This window comes from Mchenga conophoros, linkage group LG6, assembly GCF_057382185.1.
Source record: "Mchenga conophoros isolate Kocher_MC1m ecotype Shallow Benthic linkage group LG6, M_conophoros_male_GT1.1, whole genome shotgun sequence".
In the NCBI taxonomy this organism is placed as follows: Eukaryota; Metazoa; Chordata; class Actinopteri; order Cichliformes; family Cichlidae; genus Mchenga; species Mchenga conophoros.
The window spans coordinates 6,252,245-6,273,825 of NC_140531.1; the positions used below are offsets into that span (position 1 = coordinate 6,252,245).

The 21,581-nt window shown below is 42.4% G+C and overlaps 1 protein-coding gene across 4 annotated transcripts in view; it reads left to right on the plus strand.

The window, feature by feature from the left end:
- The window catches only part of LOC146571972 (uncharacterized), a 35,527-nt gene extending 14,255 nt beyond the window's left edge, over positions 1-21,272 (plus strand). For all 4 annotated transcript variants that reach the window (XM_085275986.1, XM_085275987.1, XM_085275989.1 and 1 more), the window contains 5 exons: positions 5,776-5,949; positions 6,986-7,175; positions 10,667-10,740; positions 13,880-14,008; positions 14,146-21,272. In XM_085275986.1, coding sequence (XP_085132112.1) covers positions 5,776-5,949; positions 6,986-7,175; positions 10,667-10,740; positions 13,880-14,008; positions 14,146-14,261 — 683 coding nt within the window. In that variant the 3' untranslated portion in view covers positions 14,262-21,272. The remainder of the gene's footprint in view (positions 1-5,775; positions 5,950-6,985; positions 7,176-10,666; positions 10,741-13,879; positions 14,009-14,145) is intronic.
- The last annotated feature ends 309 nt before the right edge of the window (positions 21,273-21,581 follow it).

Consider the following 21,581-nt stretch of genomic DNA (forward strand, 5'->3'; position numbering starts at 1 on the left):
TGGAGCCTATCCCAGCTGTCATAGGGCGAGAGGCGGGGTACACCCTGGACAGGTCGCCAGTCTGTCGCAGGACCAACACATAGGGACAGACAACCATTCGCACTCACATTCATTCGCACATTCACACCTAGTGACAATTTGGATTATCCAATTAAGTTAAGAAAAGTTATGAAATGAAATTTGCACTTAAACCACAAACTAACAAGCCTGACATTAAAAGCACCTGAACTGCTGCTGGTTGGTGTTAGCTTCTTCCATGCTGTGTTAATATGAAGAGTACACTGGTGCTGTAGAGCACAAAGGTGCCCACCCACTTTTGGAAGGTCTCCCATGAATTCATGAAGTGAATTGCCCTTTCATTTTTTCTATTGACATTTCAGACAATTCCTTTTTTAAAGGTAAAGGTACAAGATAGTGTACATAGATACTTTTAACAACAAAGGAGCTACTGATGCAACAATGCCATACAATTCCCAGAGTCTGCATTGAATGACTTCCAGCCTTCCCAGATTTACTCCTTTTCATTATTCCAGTATTGTACAATATCCATCCACCCCTCCATTTTCTTCAGCTTCATTGATTCAGGATCGTAGTTGGGCTGAACGCTATACCGGCTGTCGGTGAGTACACCCTGGACGGGTCACCAATGTAGCCGACATAGAGAGAGAGAGAGACTATTATTCACACTTACACTCACACCTACTGCCAATTTAGGCTCACCAGTTAACCCATGCATGTGGGAGGAGTCTTACATGCCCCCAGGGCCAATGCAGGAAAGGTCTGTATGGCCTAGTTATGTTACAGTGCTTGGTTCCTGACTGTCTTCACTTTTAAGATTTCTGAAGTTTCATCCTTAATCTTGACACATTTCTATGGCAACCGTAACCTCCACCAGTCAGAGACGTCACTGCTTCAAGGTAGGGTTGTGGGTAGAGTAGTTATTTTCTGCAACATCATGAATGAAATTCTTTTTTTCTTTTCATATTTTTATATTAATATTAATATTTTTATATTTTATTTTTATTCTTTTTATATTCTTTTTAGAAAAAAACTATCACTAGGTCAATATCACTAGGTAAGTCAGCGGTACAAGCTGTTAATCAGCATCCCTATGGAGAATATGAATATGGTTTTTCACTTCTGGAACTTAAGTATTGGGGTCTTTATATCAATACAAGCTATATGTTGTTAAAATACATACTGCCACCAGTTTGCTGCATGACTATGACTGAAATGGATGCAGTGTTGTTGAGTTTAATTTCTGCTGCATAAAACTGAGTAGAATCACTGTGAAAAATTTTAGAACAGCTTCAATATCATCACTGTTTATTGACTTGATGCTGTAAGGCTGTTATTTACTCTCCTGCTGACTGTTTTGATTAGATGAAAGTGAAAGAAAGTCAGCTTTTTAAATGTCACTCTGGTTTGCTCATAAAAACAGGAGCTTTCATTGTATTTCAGAACTCAACTGAGTATCTCTTATGTAGATGTGGGGATGTTTATTCTGGAGGAAATTTGAAAAAAGCATGGAGGTCTTATTAGGTCAGCACAATATGAATCCTCCCTCCCATATTTGCAACATGTCAGTGTGAGTTTTAGGGCAGCAGTTACCACTGAGACCTCGGTGATATTTTCAATAGGAAATTGCTATATCGCAATTCTGATCACTTTCAGCGATAAACACAGCTGTGATTTTTTTTTTTCATTCTTGCTACTGCACAAAAAGATCTGGTGCCATGACTTTTAAAATCCTGCTTACAATCCAGACACTAAATACCATCAATTGGATTTTCAAAACTAAACAGATGAAAAATTGTTGGGCTCATTCATGGATTGTATGTGCAAAAACAGTGCAAAAAATGAATTCTTGGATTGGCCACAACAAGCAGTCAGTTGTTGCCTGAGTCATGGCTTGCTACATAAAGGCTGATAGAAAGTGTGCTCTGATTCGCATTTCTTTGTCTTTGGCTTCTGAACACTTGTCTATGACGTGTTGCTGCTCTGGAGAAATTTACAGATAGCTTGCTAAAGGTTTTTGTGTTAACAGGTAAAAGATCAGGTTACATTGACATTACAGGGAAGCAAAGGATGCAGAGGTTTAGAGTTGAAAGACTTTGTTTTGTGATAACTAACATTCAAACTAACAGGACTAAACTGGAGGTTTCTAGGCAGTAGTAAAATGTTGTAGTGTAACAATTAGGTACATTGTAGTGGCCTAATCCCTCAGTAATAAACAGATGAAGTCACTGTTTGCTGAGAGCACAGAACATCATCAGAACCCTTTAATGTGAGATGAGTTGTTATTCCCAAACTACAAGCCATGAAACATAAGCATGTATGTTGATAACACCTATGTAAACTGACTTCCATTCAGATTAGCATCTTTTCCCAGGCCTTTTCTGCCTCTAATCGGCTTTGCGTTAGATAAACAAATCTTAGGCTTCTCGTTGCAAGGTAATAGAGAGGTCGGTGGCTCGCTCTCAAAGAGCGAGGTCCAGCTCGTGTTTCAGCTGTCGCAAGACACAATTGTTGGTCCTTTGTTCCTGTGGTGTGTGTTTGTGTGTGTTTGTCCTGTTGAGCTTTTATTACCATTAGCCCACAGCGATAGCAACGGTATAAATGACGGATTGTAAAAATGTGATGTGTACTCGCTAAAATTGATGATGGTTGAGTGAGTTTAGGAAACCAGACAAAAGGCTGAGAAACAGAAAACCATGGAGCAAAAGATCGAGTTGAAGGGGGAGCGCAGACAATGGCGTTATCTGCAGACAGGACCAGACACCATGATGTTACATAAGCTGTCTGTGTCTGTGTGTGTGTGTGTGTGTGTGTGTGTGTATGTGTGTGTGTGTGTGTGTGTGTGTGTGTGTGTGTGTGTGTGTGTGTGTGTGTGTGTGGACTGTCCACTCATGAATAAAAGCAAGGGCAGGACTTCACAGTTATCAAGTTCAAATCTGATTTAATCACAGCAGAAACGACTGTGTTCACTGTGACAGCGCCATTATTCGTGGGTCTGCATGCCTGAGGCTAATCTTCTATGACGTCTTTGTGTGAAACGGCATACGTGCTGGTGGCTTTGTCATGAGGACATACAGCATGTGTTTTTTGGATTGGGGCTCACAGCATGATCTCATAGCGACCAAACATAAACACGAATAGCTGTCAGTTATGATTGGGTTGCATTCGTCATTTCACTTGCTGGGTATTTCTCTTCTAATAAATATTGCATATGTGGCTGTCAGCGTTGTCCACCTCCAAGATTCACTTTCCTCCGGAGCAGTGTGGCCTGGAGCATCAATGCTGGATTTGGATTATCTCGTCAAGCGATTCTGTTGCAACATTTTAACCAGATTACGTTCAATAAATGTTATTTGTATGCTTAAAAAATAATGAAGATTTAATTTTCTCATTGCTATTTTTATCAGATTCTTCCAGCCATTCTGAAGAGCCATGAAAATATTTTCTAATGTGAACTATGGCTTGTGGAGCCGGTGTTGTAGCTGTAGGTTTCTATGACGCTTTACATTTCTGGCATCCTGAACGATTGAATTGAGTAGAGGGTATTTTATCACTGCAGTTTCATATTCATAAGTTAAACACTGCAGCTGTTCTGTGATCACTCAGAGAGTCAGAAGCAACACAATTGCTCTCACACAAAGCGCACGCTCTGCCTGGGTTGTGCTGAATGGTGTTGAGTAAGTATGCCTCACTCTGAGCTCAAGCTCCAGCAGATTATTTTATCTAACTGCTAACCCCTAAATCTTATGACAAAGTAACAGTGTTTTCAACAGTGAGGTGAACTGAAGCATGATTATTACTGCTGCTGTGGGGAAAAAATACACGCAACCTGTAATTACCTTGAACAAAGAACCGCAATGAAAGGGTTGTCTAATGTCATTATTCGGACATCATCTGACACAACGCACAGGTTAAATGTTGATGCATCGCTGAGAGAGAACGGTAGAAGCAACAGTAGGTCTGGCACTTAGCGCTCGGTGCTCAGGCTCTGTGGGGATACAGCTGCTGCGCAGAGAGAGCTGCAGGAATGAGCGAGAACTGTGCTGTTCTTAAATATTTTCCCTAGTTGTAGCTCACCAGAGCGGTGTGAAAGTGTGCACCTTTTCCCAACAAAGAGCCTGATTATCACGTTTGAGATGAACTAAAGCTCATACACTCACTTGCCAATTTATTAGGTGCACGTAACCCTAACAGGTTTCCCTTTCCCTGCCTTCTGCCTGGCACAGATTCTACATTCCTCAGAGATTTTGCTCCCTATTGACATGACACACTGTCACACAGTTGCTTCAGATTTAAGGGCAGCACGTGATGTGAATCTCCCGTTTCACCATGTCCCAAAGGTGTTCTACTGGATTGACTGGCATCTGGAGGCCATTTGAGTACAGTGAACTCATTGTCACATTCAAGAAACCAGTTTGAGATGATTTGAGCGACATTGCACCTTATCCTACTGAAAGCAGCCATTAAAAGTTGTCAGGAGCAATACTCGGGTGGGCTGTGGTGTTTAAGGATGATCGGTTGGTGCTCAGAGGTCTGAAGTGTGCCAGGAAAATATCCCCCACAGCACCACTGACCTGAACCGCTGACACAAAGCAACATGGGTCCATGCTTTCATGCTGTTTATGCCAAGTTCTGACCCTACGAATCTGAATGGTACAACAGAAATTGGGACTCATCAGACCAGGCAACGATTTTTCAGTTTTCTGTTGTTGACACGTGTGATCTTCTGCTGCCGTAGTCTGTCCGCTTCCAGGTTTGGCCTGTTGTGTTTTCAGAGATGCTCTTCTGGATATCTTGGTTGTAACAAGTGATTATTTAACTTACTCTTGTCTTCCTATCAACTCAAAGCAGTCGCATCATTCTCCTCTGACCTCTTGGATCAACAAAGCATTTTGGTCCAGTGAACTGTTGCTAACTGGATCATTTCTGTTTGTCTAACCATTCTCTGTAAACTTTAGAGATGATTGTGAAATACTCAGACCAGTCCACCTGGCACCCACAACCATTACACGCAAAGACACTTTTCTTCATCGGTTTGAACTTCAACATCTCGTCTTGACGATGTCTGGCTAATTAGATATTTACATTAATGAGCAGCTGAACAGTAATCAGTGCTTCCTCCCTTCTATCCTTGTACTGTTAAAATTCTAAGTGATAAAAATTACAAACATTTATGAAAATGCAGGAACCAAAACGATTACTCCAGAGTATTTCTGCTGTGCTTCAAAGTAATGATACCCACTATTCTAGAAAATATAAGCTGTATTATCATGACCCTGTCAGTGTTTAAATAAACTCTTTTTGATGGTTCAGCAGTTGTGCCACTTGTATTTGTACTTACATGTAATTTAGTGCAATGGTATCCAGCCAGAAGATAAGATGTCACAAGATAAAAAGAAACAGAGCAAAAGAGAAACTTGCATTTTATACAGAGCTGACAGGGAAGCCTTGTCAGGACAAAAAGGATTATAGGAAATAATTTCCACCCACTCACATGTCTGTTTGGATGCAGCACCAGGGGGAATTCAAGAAACCGACAAGATGGCTTCCGATCTTTCTGGAGATATAAGTTTTATGAAACACTTTCTTCTTGGCTGCTTTCCTTACTCACTGATTCTTTTCATCAAATATTTTGTTCTTGTGTCTATTCTCTGTCACTTAGTTTGTTTGTTGTTTTAACAGGCAAGCAAGTTGCTTGAAGAACTGCAAGGTTTTTCCCACATGAGTGCCTAAGTCTTTGCATATTTGTCCTTCTAGAGGTGGAAGCAGAGCCAGCCAGGCAGCTGGGCGAGCGACCGTCGAAGCGTCGCTGTTTCTGGGAGTACAGACGTGCTCGGGAGTCAGCCACAAAGAAGAAACTTGGCGGTGACGTCCACTGGTCTCTGTCCTGGAGCTCCAGCACTCTTCCCAGCACGCTGTACCGCCGAGAGGGTGAGAATACAGCATTACTGCGTGATGCTAGTGAATGCTATTTAATGCTGATTGTTTCATACAAAAAATAAATAAATAAAAAAGTCAGAAAAGTTACTAGATTATTAAGTGAAACTGGTTGTTTCTCTGGGGAAGACATTTTTGGAGTGCCGATGACCTAATTATTAAAAATGATAATTGTCAGATTGATAAGTTAAACCCTAATCAAAGGGCTGGATTGAAGGTTTAGCAGCAGGAGTCATTAACCCAACGTGCACGCTGCAGTTGGGATCGTCCCATTTCCTTTTTCTCCCGTGACACAGATCAGACCTGCACCCTCAGGCGTGTGCCCTACATACAACTTGCATGTCAAAATGTGGATTTTTCAACATTCCCATCGTACGCGAATCTCACGTCAGGCTCAACAATAGCTTTGCTGCAGTGCTGCAGCCCGTGTCGTGCTGTACAAACCAGAATGGCAGTCCTTTAAACTTAGTCCAGTCAAACCACTCAAACAAGAGTCAGCACTGATAACAGTTTACGTGTTGTGTAAATACTCCGTAAATCTATCAAACTATTGGGGTGGATGCTTATTTTAAATCATGTCATTCATTGTACAGTAATTTCTATGTGACATCTCTATGATAGTTCTGTATCATGTCATATACCTCTAATGTAGTCATTTCAGGGGGGAAACAATAGCTCTTGTAGCAAGCTCAGATGATCCACCCACACCATTTGCAAATCTTCTATTTTAAGGGGCTAGCAATTAGTAGAAAGTTGGTTTAAATAGCAATTTAGCAAAGTGCCTTGGGTGCCTAATGTTTATTTCAAACTTTAATCATGCAAAGCTGCTCTAGAAGAGTCCAGTACTAAAAATATAGAGCTGCAAACCATAATACCTCCAAATGAAAGCAGATATTAAAACAAATAGATGCCTTGCCTTGTACCACTGGGAGATTTGGCATCCTGACATTTTAAGGCCAGGTTTGGTAGAGCTGCACTGTTTTTACCTGACCGGACACGTATGGAGTTCATTTTGTTGTCGTTAATTCAGGCAAAAAGGGGCGACGCAAAGCCCGGAAAACAGATGCCAGCGACCTGACGCCGAACCCTCAGAAGCTCCACAACATCGGGGAGCAGCTGCAGAAGCTCAACGCAGCGATCGATGGCATGGGTCCGGTCAACGACCTGCCCGCTGTGGCCCGAGCCCGTTCACGCAAGGAGAAGAACAAGCTGGCCTCCAGGTACAGCATGCTCTTTACTGCCCTCCTACATCCTCTGCTCTAAGTGAGAACACTGGAAATGCTCTGTATTGATTTATGAGGCCTGAGTGGGAATTTTTAGAGGGTTTCAGCTTTTGTAATTTGTTGGCAGAAAAGAGAAGCCTGCGGGGCTCTGTGGTCTAGTATCTGCAGTCTTTAGCCCTGTCAAGATTGGTTTTCAAATATGTGCAGCATTTAATAGTTGACCTTCTAAATTCGGGTGGTGGAGGACATGGACGGTGAAGAACACATGGAGACGTGATATCTGTGTGGATTTTAGACCATCAGTTGCATTCATGTGATGGAAAATAAAAGGATCTTGGGAAATGGGTCGTGTTTTTGCTGATTTGAATTTTTTCCTTTGATGATGCCGTCATGTCGTTGAACTCTGCAGATCAGCAAGCCTTAAAAGAAACTACCATTTGTAAAATTTCAAACGGGCTTTAATTTACTTAAAATATGTCCCTCAGAATAACACACACACACAACACTGAAGGTCGAAAAGCTTGGTCTTCGGTGTATTTTTGCATTGCCTGTTTCTTTGTAACAAACTTACCTTGGATATTACCTTGACAGAATAAGTGAAGGAAGGACGGAGGGAAGCAGAGGAAAAAACAAGAGAGGCGGGGAGATGGAGGGGAGCAGGATGAAAAGCTGAATACAAGGAAATCAGGCAGGATTGAAGAGGCAGACGAGGAGTAGAGGGAAAGATGGGTCATATAAAGTTCATCTTTGCAGGGAGGGAGGGGGAGATTTCAGAATTCAGGACATTATTGCAGGAGCCTGGGAATATCTTGTAATTCAAAACATACATTAAACACGACGCAAACATGTCATCTAATAGAAAGTTTGGCAAGGACTTACAGAAATAAAGCTGAAAAAGAGACTGAAGGGGAGGGGAGTGAGGGAAATTTAACGTCAGAGGAAGTGTGACTGCGAAGTCACCGAGTACATGTTTTTGTTTAGTATGCAGGAATCTCATGTGAAGATTCACTTCTTTTACTCTGTCATAGCTGTGGCTGCGTGAGTCCAGGTTGGGGTTAGTAGTTGGATTAGCCTGACCGCCTTCAGACCTTCCTTCTCATTCTTTTCCCTGCTCATGTCTGAAATAACCTGCCTGGGGCATTCAGGCGGCACAAAGGAAAAACACTGGGCTGGTTCTTAGCCCTCGCCCAGTTTGGCACAACATTCCAGCCAACACGCTTAGCAATGATAACTGTCCCGGATGCTAACTTACTAACTAGACTCAGCAGGAATACACCATCATTTGGGAAAGTATTGTTTAGCTTCTTCAGTGGTTTCATGGTGTAGTGATTTTGACCAGTTAGAAACCAGAGGAGACACAAATCCATACATCCGCTGAAGTGAGCTCTTTCAAGTAATGAACCAACAAAAAGAAGCTTTATAGCTAACTTCTTCATAATAGACCTATATCACTGCTTTTTTTTTCTTTCTTTCTTTTTAAATAATTTTATTTGTATTTTATCAAAGTCCCTCCAGAAGCCTCTCCACTGTTCTGAATAGTAAATCTGGCTGCTTGTTTCAAGCTCTTATCTAAATACATGTAAAAAAAGAAAAAGGTGTAACGTCTATTTTAGTGGTGTTTTGGGCATATGAAGTGCATCTATAGGATCACCGGTTAAATTGGATTAAATAACAGCAAAATAAATGAAAACTTAAACATTGTTGCCATCTTTGCCAAAAAATAAGATATAAATAGCATTTTTACAGACTAGAAAAATACACAAATATTCACACCAAAAAAAAGGTGAGTGGTAGGTGTTGTATGAACACGAGCAAAAGAAAAGCTCTGGCTCATTCCACCAGAGCACTGAGCAAACATTAAGCTAAGTCATGTTGTAGATAGAGAAAGCTAAAAATAAAATCATACTAGAACTTACCATCATCTTTTCTGCTACTATCTTATTATTATACTGTAACTGTATTTGCTTGCCACTACACAATTGAATGTGAGTGAATTTAATTGAGTTGAATGCAGTTTTATTTGTATAACACCGAATCACGACAGCCAACTCAAAGACAGCTGAGAACTGGTGAGTCTTCAACCTGGATTCAAATAAACTGAGTGTTTCAGCTGATCTGAGGCTTTCTGGGAGTTTGTTCCAGATATAAGGAGCATAAAAGCTGAATGCAGCTTCTCCGTGTCTGGTTCTGACTCTGGGAACTGATAAAAGACCGGATCCAGATGACCTGAGGGATCTGGATGGTTCATACTGGGTCAGGAGGTCATTGATGTATTTTGGTCCTAAACCATTCAGAGCTTTATAGGCCAGCATCAGAACTTTAAAGGCTATCCTCTGACGGACAGGCAGCCAGTGTAAGGACCTCAGAGCTGGACTGATGTGGTCCACTTTTTTAGCAGCAGAATTTCAGGCTGAAGTCCAAGAACTACTTTGGATTTGACACAGTCTGTAGATTTACCCACAGAAGCAAAGTAAATCTTGCAATCTTTGCAACTTTGGCAATCTTTGACATTACAAATGCTGCTCAGTACTCATGTTAAGAAGGTTAATAATCATGTTTCACAGGATGCATAAATTCAGTGCAGAGAATTGCCAACCGTCATCAGATATCATCAGATTGTAGATTTCCTGCCTGATGCATTGTCCACAACACCCTATTGTGGCTGGCCACAGGTTGGCATACACTTCCAGGTTTCTTAAACACAACCATTTGCAGCCCTTTTCCAAACACATGCATGAACCAGAAGCTTTCAACTTGGTGAACACTTTTCCTACCTTCAGGCAGCGACTGATTTTCATTCAGTACATTACTTAAATCAATTTGCAGCTGTAGGTAATCCATCACAATAAACAGCAAGATCTCTCAAGGACTATTTTTGGATTTGCATTAAGAACAGAAACTCTATATCTCTATAATCACATTTCCAAATGTAAAAACCTGTGGTGCATATTGGAACCTGCTCAGTACTTGGTTAAGTCCCATCCCCGCAGTGATTAGGAACATTTAAATTGTTGTACTGTCGTCCACATCCTCCTCAAACCATCAGGGACTGTGGTACAAAAAAGAAAAACCTGGCAAGGCTCAAGTCAACATGTGGAGAAACACTGAGGAAATATTCTATCCAGCGCTACTGACCTGCAAGTATTTTCTTTCCCTAAGTTTCATTTAGCTCACTCATAGCTGTATGAAAAGAGAAATTCTCTCCACATTGCAGAAAATAGTCCCCATGAGAGGCATTAATATTTGACACGCATTGATTGTTTTATTCTCAGATCCCTTTTTTCCAACACTCTCAAACCAGAACTGGATTTGCCCTTTTGTGGTGTCAAATGGTCCTTCAGAGGGGTTAAAGAGGTTTTCAATCTTCCTCATGGTTTGGAAATACGGTCAGCGTGAGCCAGCTGACTCAGTAACGGGGTCATGTGGAGAATGGGAATGCTCGCACAAAGTCTAAAGAATGACAGTGTTTTATTTTCCTCTGTTTTCAGGGCCTGCCGGCTGAAAAAGAAGGCCCAGCACGAAGCCAACAAGATCAAGCTGTGGGGGCTCAATCAGGAATATGGTCAGTACTCAGGAAATCACTGGGTATTCTTTAGCAGGGGGTTTCAGATGCCTGACACTTCTGACTTTTCCCTGAACATATAGTCAAAATAGTCATTAAACGCTGTACATGCTCTTCTTATAAATGATTGCATCTAGATTTTTATTTTATGTTTATTTTTATATTTCTCTCTTTTTCAAATGGGTGACCCTTCTTGCTGTGGGTGGCTAACGATAATGATATCTGCTTTTTCTTGTGATACAGTCACCTATACAGCAGCACCAAATATCAGCATTATAGTCTAAACATTTAGTCAGTTCCCATCAACCTTTTGGCTTCTCCCAGTAGTGACGGTGTTCAAATAAATTAGAGTAAAGTGAAGTTAAATGGAGGAGAGCAAGAAAATGCAAATCAGCTGCTAATTAATTAAACTGCTGCATTCATTAAAAACCAAAACTCTATCCTGGAGGTTTCCACAAAACCAGTGAGTGGTGTCACATGGGTGTGTCCATCTTTTATATACAGTGTGTGGTCCCACACCTAGTCCTAACTGCTTCAACGTGTGTGTTCAGAAATCTTCTTCTACTGTTCAAGTCAAGTCAAGTCAAGTATTTATTTATTTGTTTGAGTTAGTGTTGCTTCCTCATCAGCTTGCACTAGTCTTGCTTCTCTTCCTTAACCTTTTCTATCAAATAGAAGATAATCTTGGCCTCCTCTATCAGTTGTGTGTGAAAATCTAAGTAGATGAGCAGTTTCTGAGACAAGTTTGTCTCGCACCACAGCTATGTTTAGTTCAAAGACACATAAATCAATTTTCCGTCCCTTGCTCGGTTTGCAGTTTAGGAGTTCGTCTTGATCATGTCGACATGCTTAAATGCTCTGAATTCCTGCCAGGTGATTGGTTGATCAGATCTTTGAATTGTTGAGCCGTTAAACGGGTGAAGCAGTTTTGTATGTACAAAACTTCTAAACATTGTGAGTCTTTTTTCACTTCACGTGAGTTGACTTTAGTAGAGGAAAGAAGTGGGAGAACTGGCTCTGTGGGACAGACTGTTGTAACACTATATATGAGATGGAAGAGCCTTACAATTTAAATTGATAGATGATTGAATGAGTTAATTTATTATACCCAGCGTCAGTTAATGAGAGTAAAACCACATCAGAGGCTGCAGCGTGGCAAGGTGGACATTTTCCTTACTAATGAAATTTAAATCAAGCTAAATTAGTGAGAAACCATCTTTTCAAATAACACTGAAGATGCTCTGTTTAAGAAAACAGGTTAATGCAGAGAACTGATAGTAACAAGACCACGAGGAGCAGGGAAACCCTTGGAAGTGCGACTTCACCTCGCTCCTGATAATCAACACCTCGACTCTGCCAAATCTATCAGCCCAGTTCTGCCCACCTACTCCTCCTCCTCCTCGTCCTACTCTTCGTGCTCCTCGTCTGGTTTTCTATCGATCTCTGTGAATTCCAACCTCACTAGCATCAACTTTCTTTGTCCATTTCTCCTTGATTTTCTCTGAACGTTTCAGTCTTTCCTGATTTTGGCCCAGCATTTGCTCGCAAAGATTTTAGTTGTGGCTTCTGCTTTTGTGATTTTTTGCCTTCTGACTGGCCCAAATACAGAACTTAACCTCACAGATTTCCTTCCTTCCGTTTTTCCTCCTCTGCTCCTGTGTCATTTGTTTTTCTCTTCCATTCACTCGCTTTATATCGCTGCTGTTTGCATCTATACAAAACACACTTTTGCATACTTAGCCGCAGATTCAACAGGAAACTTCAAACAAAGAGCACTTTGGTACCATGCCAGTGCTGTGTGAAGCCTCCGGACTTGCTTTGTGTGTGTGTGTGTGTGTGTGTGTGTGTGCGTGTGTGTGTGTGTGTGTGTGTGTGTGTGTTACAGAGACTTGGGGAGCAGCTGGTCAGACCCACTGTGGTCCTTCGCCCACACACGCACTCCCTGCTGATATGAGCCCTGGACAAATCACATCAAGGCGAGAATAATGTACACAGACAGAAGGGGTGTCATGGCACCACTGGGTCACATGACCTGACAGGGGAGGAGCCACTAGCATAGGAGGTGCCGATGATTCACAGCACTACTATCTGAGCTAAACTAAACCGTTTCTGTTTTATAAGCAAACAAAAACACAGATGTTTGGGGAAAATTTTCAAACACTGGAAAGAAGCGGGGCTTACATAAATATACCATTATAATGTTAATATAATAATTCACTCTTAAACCACTTTTGCTAATTATAGATGTAAAACAATCCATTTATTTTTAAATTAAAAACTAAGATTACCTCTTCTATTAATCACATGCCCACCCACTGGCTGGGCTTGCTGCTTACCATCCGCAAACCTCTCCAAGTATAATATTAATAATAAGAAAATACTTTTTATTAAACGTACATTTTCCAAGCCAATTTCAACCCTACATTTTCTGCTTTCCCGTGGGCCCAACCAGCTGCTTCTCTGTGCCACATGTTGTAGCAACCCATCTGCTATTATCTCACAGACCCAAGAAGGATTCCTTTAACAAAAAGCGTGTTTCTTGACTCCAGATGCTTCATATTACTAGTCAGTATCTGTTAGCCACTGAGCAGCTCCACTTGGACAGTTAGGAGTTGAAGATCGAGGGTTGAGTCACAAACTCACTCATCTGACCTTTTGGGCACCACTTTCACTCCTTTAGTTTCAGCTTGATGTTTACTTTCCCTTTCTTTTTCTCTCTGCTTTCTCTTCTGCTTTCTGAAAATAAACATCTGCTTCGTACCGCTGAGGGGAGTTCTGCGAGAGCAGCTTTGCATGATTGGCAGTTCAAAATAGTTCTTATTTATCTCACAGCCTTTCTGTAGCCCCTTCAATTCACCCTATCTCTAAAACAAGCTGTTTCAGCTGCTCTCTCTTTGAGCCAATTTAGTCCCGATTAGCCATCCCTTGCAAACAGAAGGTCAGTATGTTTGACAGCCCTGCACTAAACACTGTAATTTGTCTCATGTAGGCGACTAAAAATGCACGCCTTTGGATTCTGTGGAACTCCACAGCCCTGAATGATATCAGTTATTCTCCCTCGACTTTCAGAAACAGAATTCGACCCCTGGAAACGCTTTCCTGACTCACACTGCTGTTTTTTCCTCTTTTTGCTGCATAGAAAACCTGTTGGGAGCTCTGCTACGGATTAAGGAAGTGATCAGGCGGCGAGTGGAGAGCAGCGAGGAGGAGGACACGGACGAACGAGGGATGACCCAACGGCTCGAAGACATCCTCAGAGAGTCGAGTGGTGAGAAACAGACTAACATTACAGATATGTAATAAGCAGTTTGGATATTTCGTGCTATAAAAACAGGTTTGATTTTGCTTGCGACTTGTCCTTTTCTTTCCATCGCACCTCCTAATTTATCTCCATGGCTACCTCAGGTCCCTTAGTTGCTGGGCGGACCAAAGACTTTGTGCAGAGGATTTTGGCAGCCAGCGCAGGCGGTCAGAACCAACGCAAAGAGCCCCCACAGGACGGGGATGAGGCATCGGGGTAAAACCCCAAAACAGCAGTCCCTTTTCTCTCCGTACCCTCTTCTTCCAACCCCGCCCTCCCAGCACCACCAACTTGTCGAGACCAAGCTCCTCTACACCTCTTCTGCTCTCACGTCGTACACATTTAAGCAAAGAGACGGCAAAGTGGAGAGGCTGGGAACCAAGAGGAGGTGAGGAAGAAGAGGAAGGAGTAGCCTAAACAAAGCGATAGTAAATTGCTACCTTGCTCCTGGTCCTCTCCTGTTGGTCCTCCAAACAGCAGCCGTCTTCACCGCTCTGTCTCTGCAGGCTGCACCACAACCACCAACAGGCCAGAGCTGCTGCTGCTGCTGCTGCTGATGTCTCTGTATTCTGTGTTCTCTGTGTGCGTGCATAAGTGTGTGCGTGTAACATACTGTATGAGCGTGTATAGTGTTCCTCTCTCCCTCTCTGTGCTGTATTTGTACCCCATTGTGCCTATGAATAGACATTGCACTGTTTTGTAGATGGTCGTAGTTGTTGTCAGGGGGCCGTTAGTGAGCTGAGGGCGAGGGGGCATTTGAGGATAAGAGGAAGTTCTAAAAATAAGGAAGTGGGAGGAGCCCAGGCACGGGAAACAAAGAAGAGGGTGTGTTTGTTTTGGTTTGGGGTTTTTTTTTGTTGTTGTTTTTTGTTTGGCTGGGCTCCTATAGAAGCTCTACATACCATTTGAATTGCACCAGCATCTGAAATGAGACCCAATGCCAGACCAGTCAATGGTAACTGATTGAAAAGTCCTCGGAGCTTTAATAGTCACCCATCCCTCTCTGACACCCCCGTCACCCCATCAAAATGTAAGCAGAGATCAAAAGAAAAAAAAAGAAAACAAACTGCACCTTAATTTAAACTGACCAAAGATAAGTGATACTGCTGAACTACTCTGACACCTCTCACCACTTCAGATGCTGCCAGCCATTAACACACCATCCTGTCCTGCTGAGAGAGGGGTGAAGTGACTGATACACTTTTAATTCTTGTCCTATTTACCTGCATGCATCATTCAAAGATGGGCATCACCTGATAGACTTAGATCCTTTTCACGTAAATGCACTACCGTCACGGACCCGAGAGGCCGTGGTGTGGCAGACGGGACTTGACCAAACGCCTTGTCGATTGGTTGGCCGTCTAGCTCTGCAGCCTGGTGCTCCTTTAGCTGATCTGTGGTGGATTTATTTTTTACCCCAAAAAAGGGAAGTGTCCTCGATGCCTGCCCCAAGCCCTCTCCTCAACCCCCTGACCTGATTATGTAGCGCAATTTCCTGACTTGCAATGACAAATAGAGAAAAAAAAACACACACACACACACTTGTAGAGCTAGAAAGCAAATAATTTGTTTTTGTTGATTTGATTTTGTTGTTATTTGATGATGCCACAGCCCACAAAGTGGGCGTCAGTCTTGAGAGTTTTGAGAGAGAAAAATCTGCCTTTTTATTTTCTGTTTTTCTTTATTTTTCTGTGGTCTCTGCTAAAGCTGGAGACCAACCTGTCCACACTCTGTAAATGTTGTTGGACGCTAAAAAAATTAATTAAGACCTTTGAATTGCACTGTGGTAAGAGCAACAAAGCACCTTTGAAGAGGGCTTCAAATCCTCCAAAAGAGAGAGGAAAAAAAAGACTCTTGGCACCTTTTTCTAAAGACAGATATTGATTGAGAGACTTGAGGGCACCAAGCGCTTTGCGACCAACTGCTGGTTTGGGCTTGTTTCAGTATGGTGCTACTATATGATGACAGAAAAGTCATGCAAACACATTTGGAGGCATGAGGCAGTAACTGCTGACTGGGTTTTGGCCTGCAAGGACGTACTGTTGTAATAGGCGGTTTGTTTGCATAATGACGCCTTTCTCAAGTGCCTGGAGCTTAAAGCCACAGGGACCTGTGTTATTAAAACCTATTACAAGGTAAAACTTAACTCGTGACTGCTGCGCCAAGCTTGGCATCACTTGACTTTACTTAGAAGAAGAAGAAGGAAAAAAATGCAGGCTCATCTGGGGTCACCAAAAAAAAAAGGTGAAGCAGAATGTTTTCCTTTTAAATTAAGTCTATACATGGAAACCTACATTGTTTTCACGTATATGTTGAAATCTATTTGTGGAAACAATAGAGGGCACTGGTTTCTGTGAACATCATATCTGGGAAATATACATAGGGGAGCGGCTGTTCTCGGAGCAATTCCCTTTTGTTTTTTAACCTTGACAAGCTCCCATCTGGGCTGCATTCCAAAGCTGCTGTTCTACACACTGCCCCCTTTCTATGGAAAAAAAATTGGAAAAACAAGACATTTCCTGTCTCATTCAGGAACGGAGCGGTTCAACTTAAACTCTTCACGTCGTGGATGTCTTGCTTGTTGTCATTTTTTTTAGAAGAGTGAGGGGCAGCTTAGCGTCGCTCCTGCTTTTAGTTTTCTGCTCTGTTCTGGGAAATGTTGCTCATGGTTGTATAAAGCTGTACTGTAAACAGAGGATTCCTGTCGCTCAGCTGGAATGGCCTTCCTTGCTGGGGAACAGAGCGTCGAGGCTCTGGTGCCAAAGACGGTCTGAGAATGAAAAGATACCCGATTCAGCTCTAATGTCAATGAGGCGTCCTCAACGTTACCACAGAAACCCGCTCAGGCTTTCATGTGATCATCCGTGAAGAGACGCGTGATCTCGGGGAAGGTCACTGAGTGTAGCTAATGGTGTGCACTTCTACACCCATAACCCCCCCCCCAAAACTCACACTTTCTCCCGGGGGGCTGGGAAGCTGCTGATGCTGCCAGCAGAGTCACGGGATCGTGCGCTGGCAGCAGCTCGTGCAACAACAACAGAAAACATGAGGAAAGAGCAGAGAAACAACTGTGCAGATCGCCGAGCTTTAAAACGCTCTCACACCCATCTGTCACGTCAGAGGAGGAGGATGAGGTCTTTGTGTTTAAAGACTACACAAGTTTGTACAGATATTTTCCTTCGTTCAGATCGCTGTTACGTAACACAGCGCACCATCTGCTGTGTACATTCATCTATATGCCAAAAACTGCAAACAGTTGTAACACGGTGAATTCCTGCCTCTGATCCAAACAGAAAAACAGCCGGTTTTACACAAGCGGTGCGCTCATCTAAGGGCCTTAACTGATGCTGTAGCTTGTTGTATTGTGGAATATCCCTTTAACTGTAAAGCTTTAATAGGGAGTGGCCGGTCTTGGCAAGGCCACTTGTTTCTGTTTCTCACATTCCTGATTCAGTTCCTCTGTAGTGTTTCTGTTTGTGTGCACCTGGAAGGAGGAGAGAGAGAAAAGTGAACTGACCCAAAGATGTCAGTCGTGTGGTCACTGTTCACTTTTTCACGGTCAGAACAGGGCGAGCCCAGCCCAGGCTCAGCCGCGGATCTGCTGGGGTTTAACAAACAGCCCAGAACAAACAGTCTCGGCTTACAATTTTGTCCACATCCGACCTAATATAGACAATGACTCTGCAGAAACTGGACGATTCTTATCTGACTGGCTTCCTCGTCGGGTGTCACCATCTGCCAGACGCAGAGAGAAGTAAACAATTGTGAAACTTGCCTGTTGCTCATGTGCACGTGGGCTTTTTCTGAGAAAGTTCTGGAGAAAGGGGGAAGACGTTGAGTGCTCAGCAGTTTAGGGAATGGTGACAGTTGAAAGTAAGGAGCTTCTGCATATGTGGTATACAGAGAGGACACACATCTGAGGCTGTTAATGATTGCTACCAGTGTGGAAATTCCCACTGAAAACGTTACAGGGAGGTTTTAATCTTTTCATCCATTTATCTCAGCAGACTAAGTTTCACGTTTCAAAGCAGTATCGTTGACTGTTGACATTTTAAACGTTAGAGGTGCATTAAATGCTGGCACGGAAGTATGGATACGAAAAGATGCAATATAACTGAGGCAGGTACTTATTAGAACAACAACAAAAACCCCTCTGTGGGCTAATAAAACAGTAAAAGCTCTGTATCTCATACACAGCTGTGCTGTGTGGAGATGCTCTGCTTTTGAAAGACTTCCAGTGGAATTTTGAACTGCAACCAAAACATGAGAAAATGAATTAACAGTAATTCTGGTCATAAAGTGATTTCACAACCGAGATGACCAGACCGTCCCTTTTTCTGGCTGCTGTGAACAGGATTTTATTTCATTGTAAGTTTGTCTGTTATCTTCAGTAACTGTTTAAAATCACGAGATTAACCGATTGTTTTCTTTTTTTACACTCTGACGTTTTTATAGCTGCCTGAGGAAGAAGTTTTAACCTCTGTGTGTGCCATGCTTGTAAAGTGTAGCTTAAATCCTTGAAGCAGCAGTGTTAGGGTGAGAACAATTAGAAGTGGTTGACCTTCCTAAGCTTACACATGGCTGCAGTGGCTTTTTGGACCAGGCATTCAGGCCCTGTGGACCCGCTGGGCTGAATAGACTCATCAGTAAGACTACACCGGTGGGACGCTGCTGACCTCCAAGTGCCCGTCCCCGCTCTGCTCCACTGCTCTCATTGTTGGAAACACTCTGGCTTCTCCAGTTTCAAAGGCAGAGGAGGCCAGGGAAGCGGCACTTAGTCAGGGACCCTGAGTAGTTTATCCGAACCCTTCTAATCCACACCGTCACCTCCACCCTCTGCCACACTCTGATATCTTTCAATCGCCCTGGTGGCCTGCGTCTCGATGCCCCGCTTCCTTTATTGCTGACCTGGAAACTTCCATCTGGAAGGAGCCAGATGGGGTCCAAGTGTCAGTTTCAACCTGCAGGTCCATATTACTTTTCTCCATCAATTAAATTGAAGTGGAAGGAGCTAGATGAGGCTTTGCCAGTCGGTGCCTCATGTGTTATCATTGCATTTAAATCAGAGAGCGGAACATCTGTTTTTAGAACATCTGGCAGTGGTTGTTTAAGGACTCTGACTTTGTATGATTAACAAGGTCCTACTTGTGCACACCATGTTCTGCCAAACCTAGATTGCTTGCAAACTTAATGATAAATTATTGAACATTTTATTCAGACAGCAAGATACCACAACTTCAAGGCTTTAGAGGAACTGCTTGGTGCTTTGGGAAATACTGTTGCTAAAGGTTAAATCGTACCTTATGAGGTTATGTGTGAGGCTTTGGTCTTGTGTTAAAGCAGCGGTTGCAATGTCATCTTAACTAATTTGCTAATCTTTTATATGTCTTTATCAGAGTGGAATTTGAACTCTCGCCATTAACATTTTGGCAGCAGCTCTGTTGTTCTTTTTGGAGCTGTATTTAGGCTAGAGGGTGAAAGCACTGTACTGTCAGCTGAGGCCAGCAGACTATATCAAGAAACCGTTTGGTTACAGTACCCACAAAGAGAATACTGTTAATTAGGTATAAGTGATAAAATATTCAGATTGCAGTCATCAAAACTCAAACACAGACTTGTTGAAAGTCCACACAAGTTAGAAAGTCACATTGTTTGTCAGATAATTCCGTTAAAAAATCCTCAAAGGCACCACCTTTAAAGCCGGGACATGCAGTTCAAGCTGAGGCTTAGCAGGATTCATATGTCCAGCAGAAGCAGTGCGATCGCTGTCCGCTGGCAGTCTGAGAAAGAATCATCTCCCTACACTGAGCTCCGTTTCCAGGTGGAGGACGTGTACAGTCTGGTACAACTGGGAGCTTCTCTTGCTTGTGCTGGTGTTGGTTCGTCAGCCAGCTGTGGAAAACAAAAGTTAGGCTTCCAATGAGCTGAAGGGAAACCAAATGTTAAAAGCAAGAGAAAGTGTCACTGTGCTTTTCATGCTGTAGTTTTTGGATCTTAGACACGTACATCATCCACTTCTGCCGATGTGCTGTCAGGATCTTGGAGGACACCAAAGGAGTGTGTTTGGAGTTGGTGAACCCCGTTTATGCAGACAGACACAGTTAAACAGCTTCTGCTTTAGGAAACAGTCATTGCCTAGAGCTGCCTGTGTCTGCACCTGTCAGTCAAACTGGCCATGGCCAGAAATCCAAATGGGTGAATTGTAGTTGCCGTAAAGTGGGAAATTAGCTGTAAAGACCAAAACTATATATTGTACCAGGCTGTAATCATGTTCATGACAGAAGTTGGGCATTTTAACATGGGAGTCTATGGGAAGTGGCAGTTAGACACGTCTGTGGTGCCTTTGTTCTTCAGCCACAGAAGCTGGTGTTTAATAGAAAAGTCCAAAGGACACTTTCATTTCTGTTAAAAAAGTTATTCTTTTGTACTTTTCAGGGGAAATACAGCTGATGTTTTGGCAGGACAGTAACGTATGCAGTGACCAAAAATGCAGACATTCATATTCATTCTCACAGAGCATTTCGTACTACTAGTGGGTTTTGAAAACCTGCATGGTTGTAGCATCCGATACGTTAACAACGTGCTGCACATGTGTTGATGGCACAGCCGGTGGCAGCTGAGACACACCTCGTGGCTTTAACCAAAACCGAGTCAGTCGTTTCTGTCCAGATTGATGATGAGTCGAAACCAAAGGCCAGTTGTGGATGTGAGCAGTTTAAAAAAACAAAAACAGAAAAACATGTCTCATTAGAAATGAAATAGTACTTTAGTATTCTAGAGAAAAATCCTGTGGAGAGAATAAAGAGTGAACAATCACATCCCTGCTGGTTCTTTAATCTGTCTGAAAACACACTGAAAGATGGGAGGAAAGGAAAACTAAGAGACTAGCAAACATTCCACAATGCCATGTCATATACTGTACAGCAACCCTGTCTCCTCCTCTTCCCTTTCTCTCCCCCTCCCACACCCCCCTGTCTGTCTCTCAGTAATCCAGTAATCACAATACTACAGTAATACTTTGGACCTGTTAACACATTAACTCATCTTTATGTAAGTCAGTACGTAATCCTTAATAATAATCAAAAAAAGAAAAAAAATACAAGAAGTGCCGTACAAATAGAAGCCTAATATTTTTTGTTTTTGTTTTGTGTGAGTGTACTGTACACCTGTATAATGTATATTTTAATATTTATATGCAGCTGTTGTATTAAAGTATATTTTTAAAATAAAACACGAGTTTGTTCTTTTTATGTTTTGCAATATATCAGGTTAGAAATGAAGCATGTGGTGATATTTCCTGTATTTAATGTAAAACTGTATCTGTGCTAACTTTTGTAAACACTTCAGTTGCTGTTTTTACCCCTTCTTAGTGTGACAGAGACAGTGTTTTCGATTAATGTGCTCTTTATTGTTTCTCTTCATTTCTCTGAGTGGCAGGAGTCAAGATTTGCGTTTCCCTTTAGGGATCCTGAAAGGTTCACAAATACTCAACAGCTCCCCCAGCAGGCCTCACAGGGTTAGAGTGGCAGTTATTAATGTG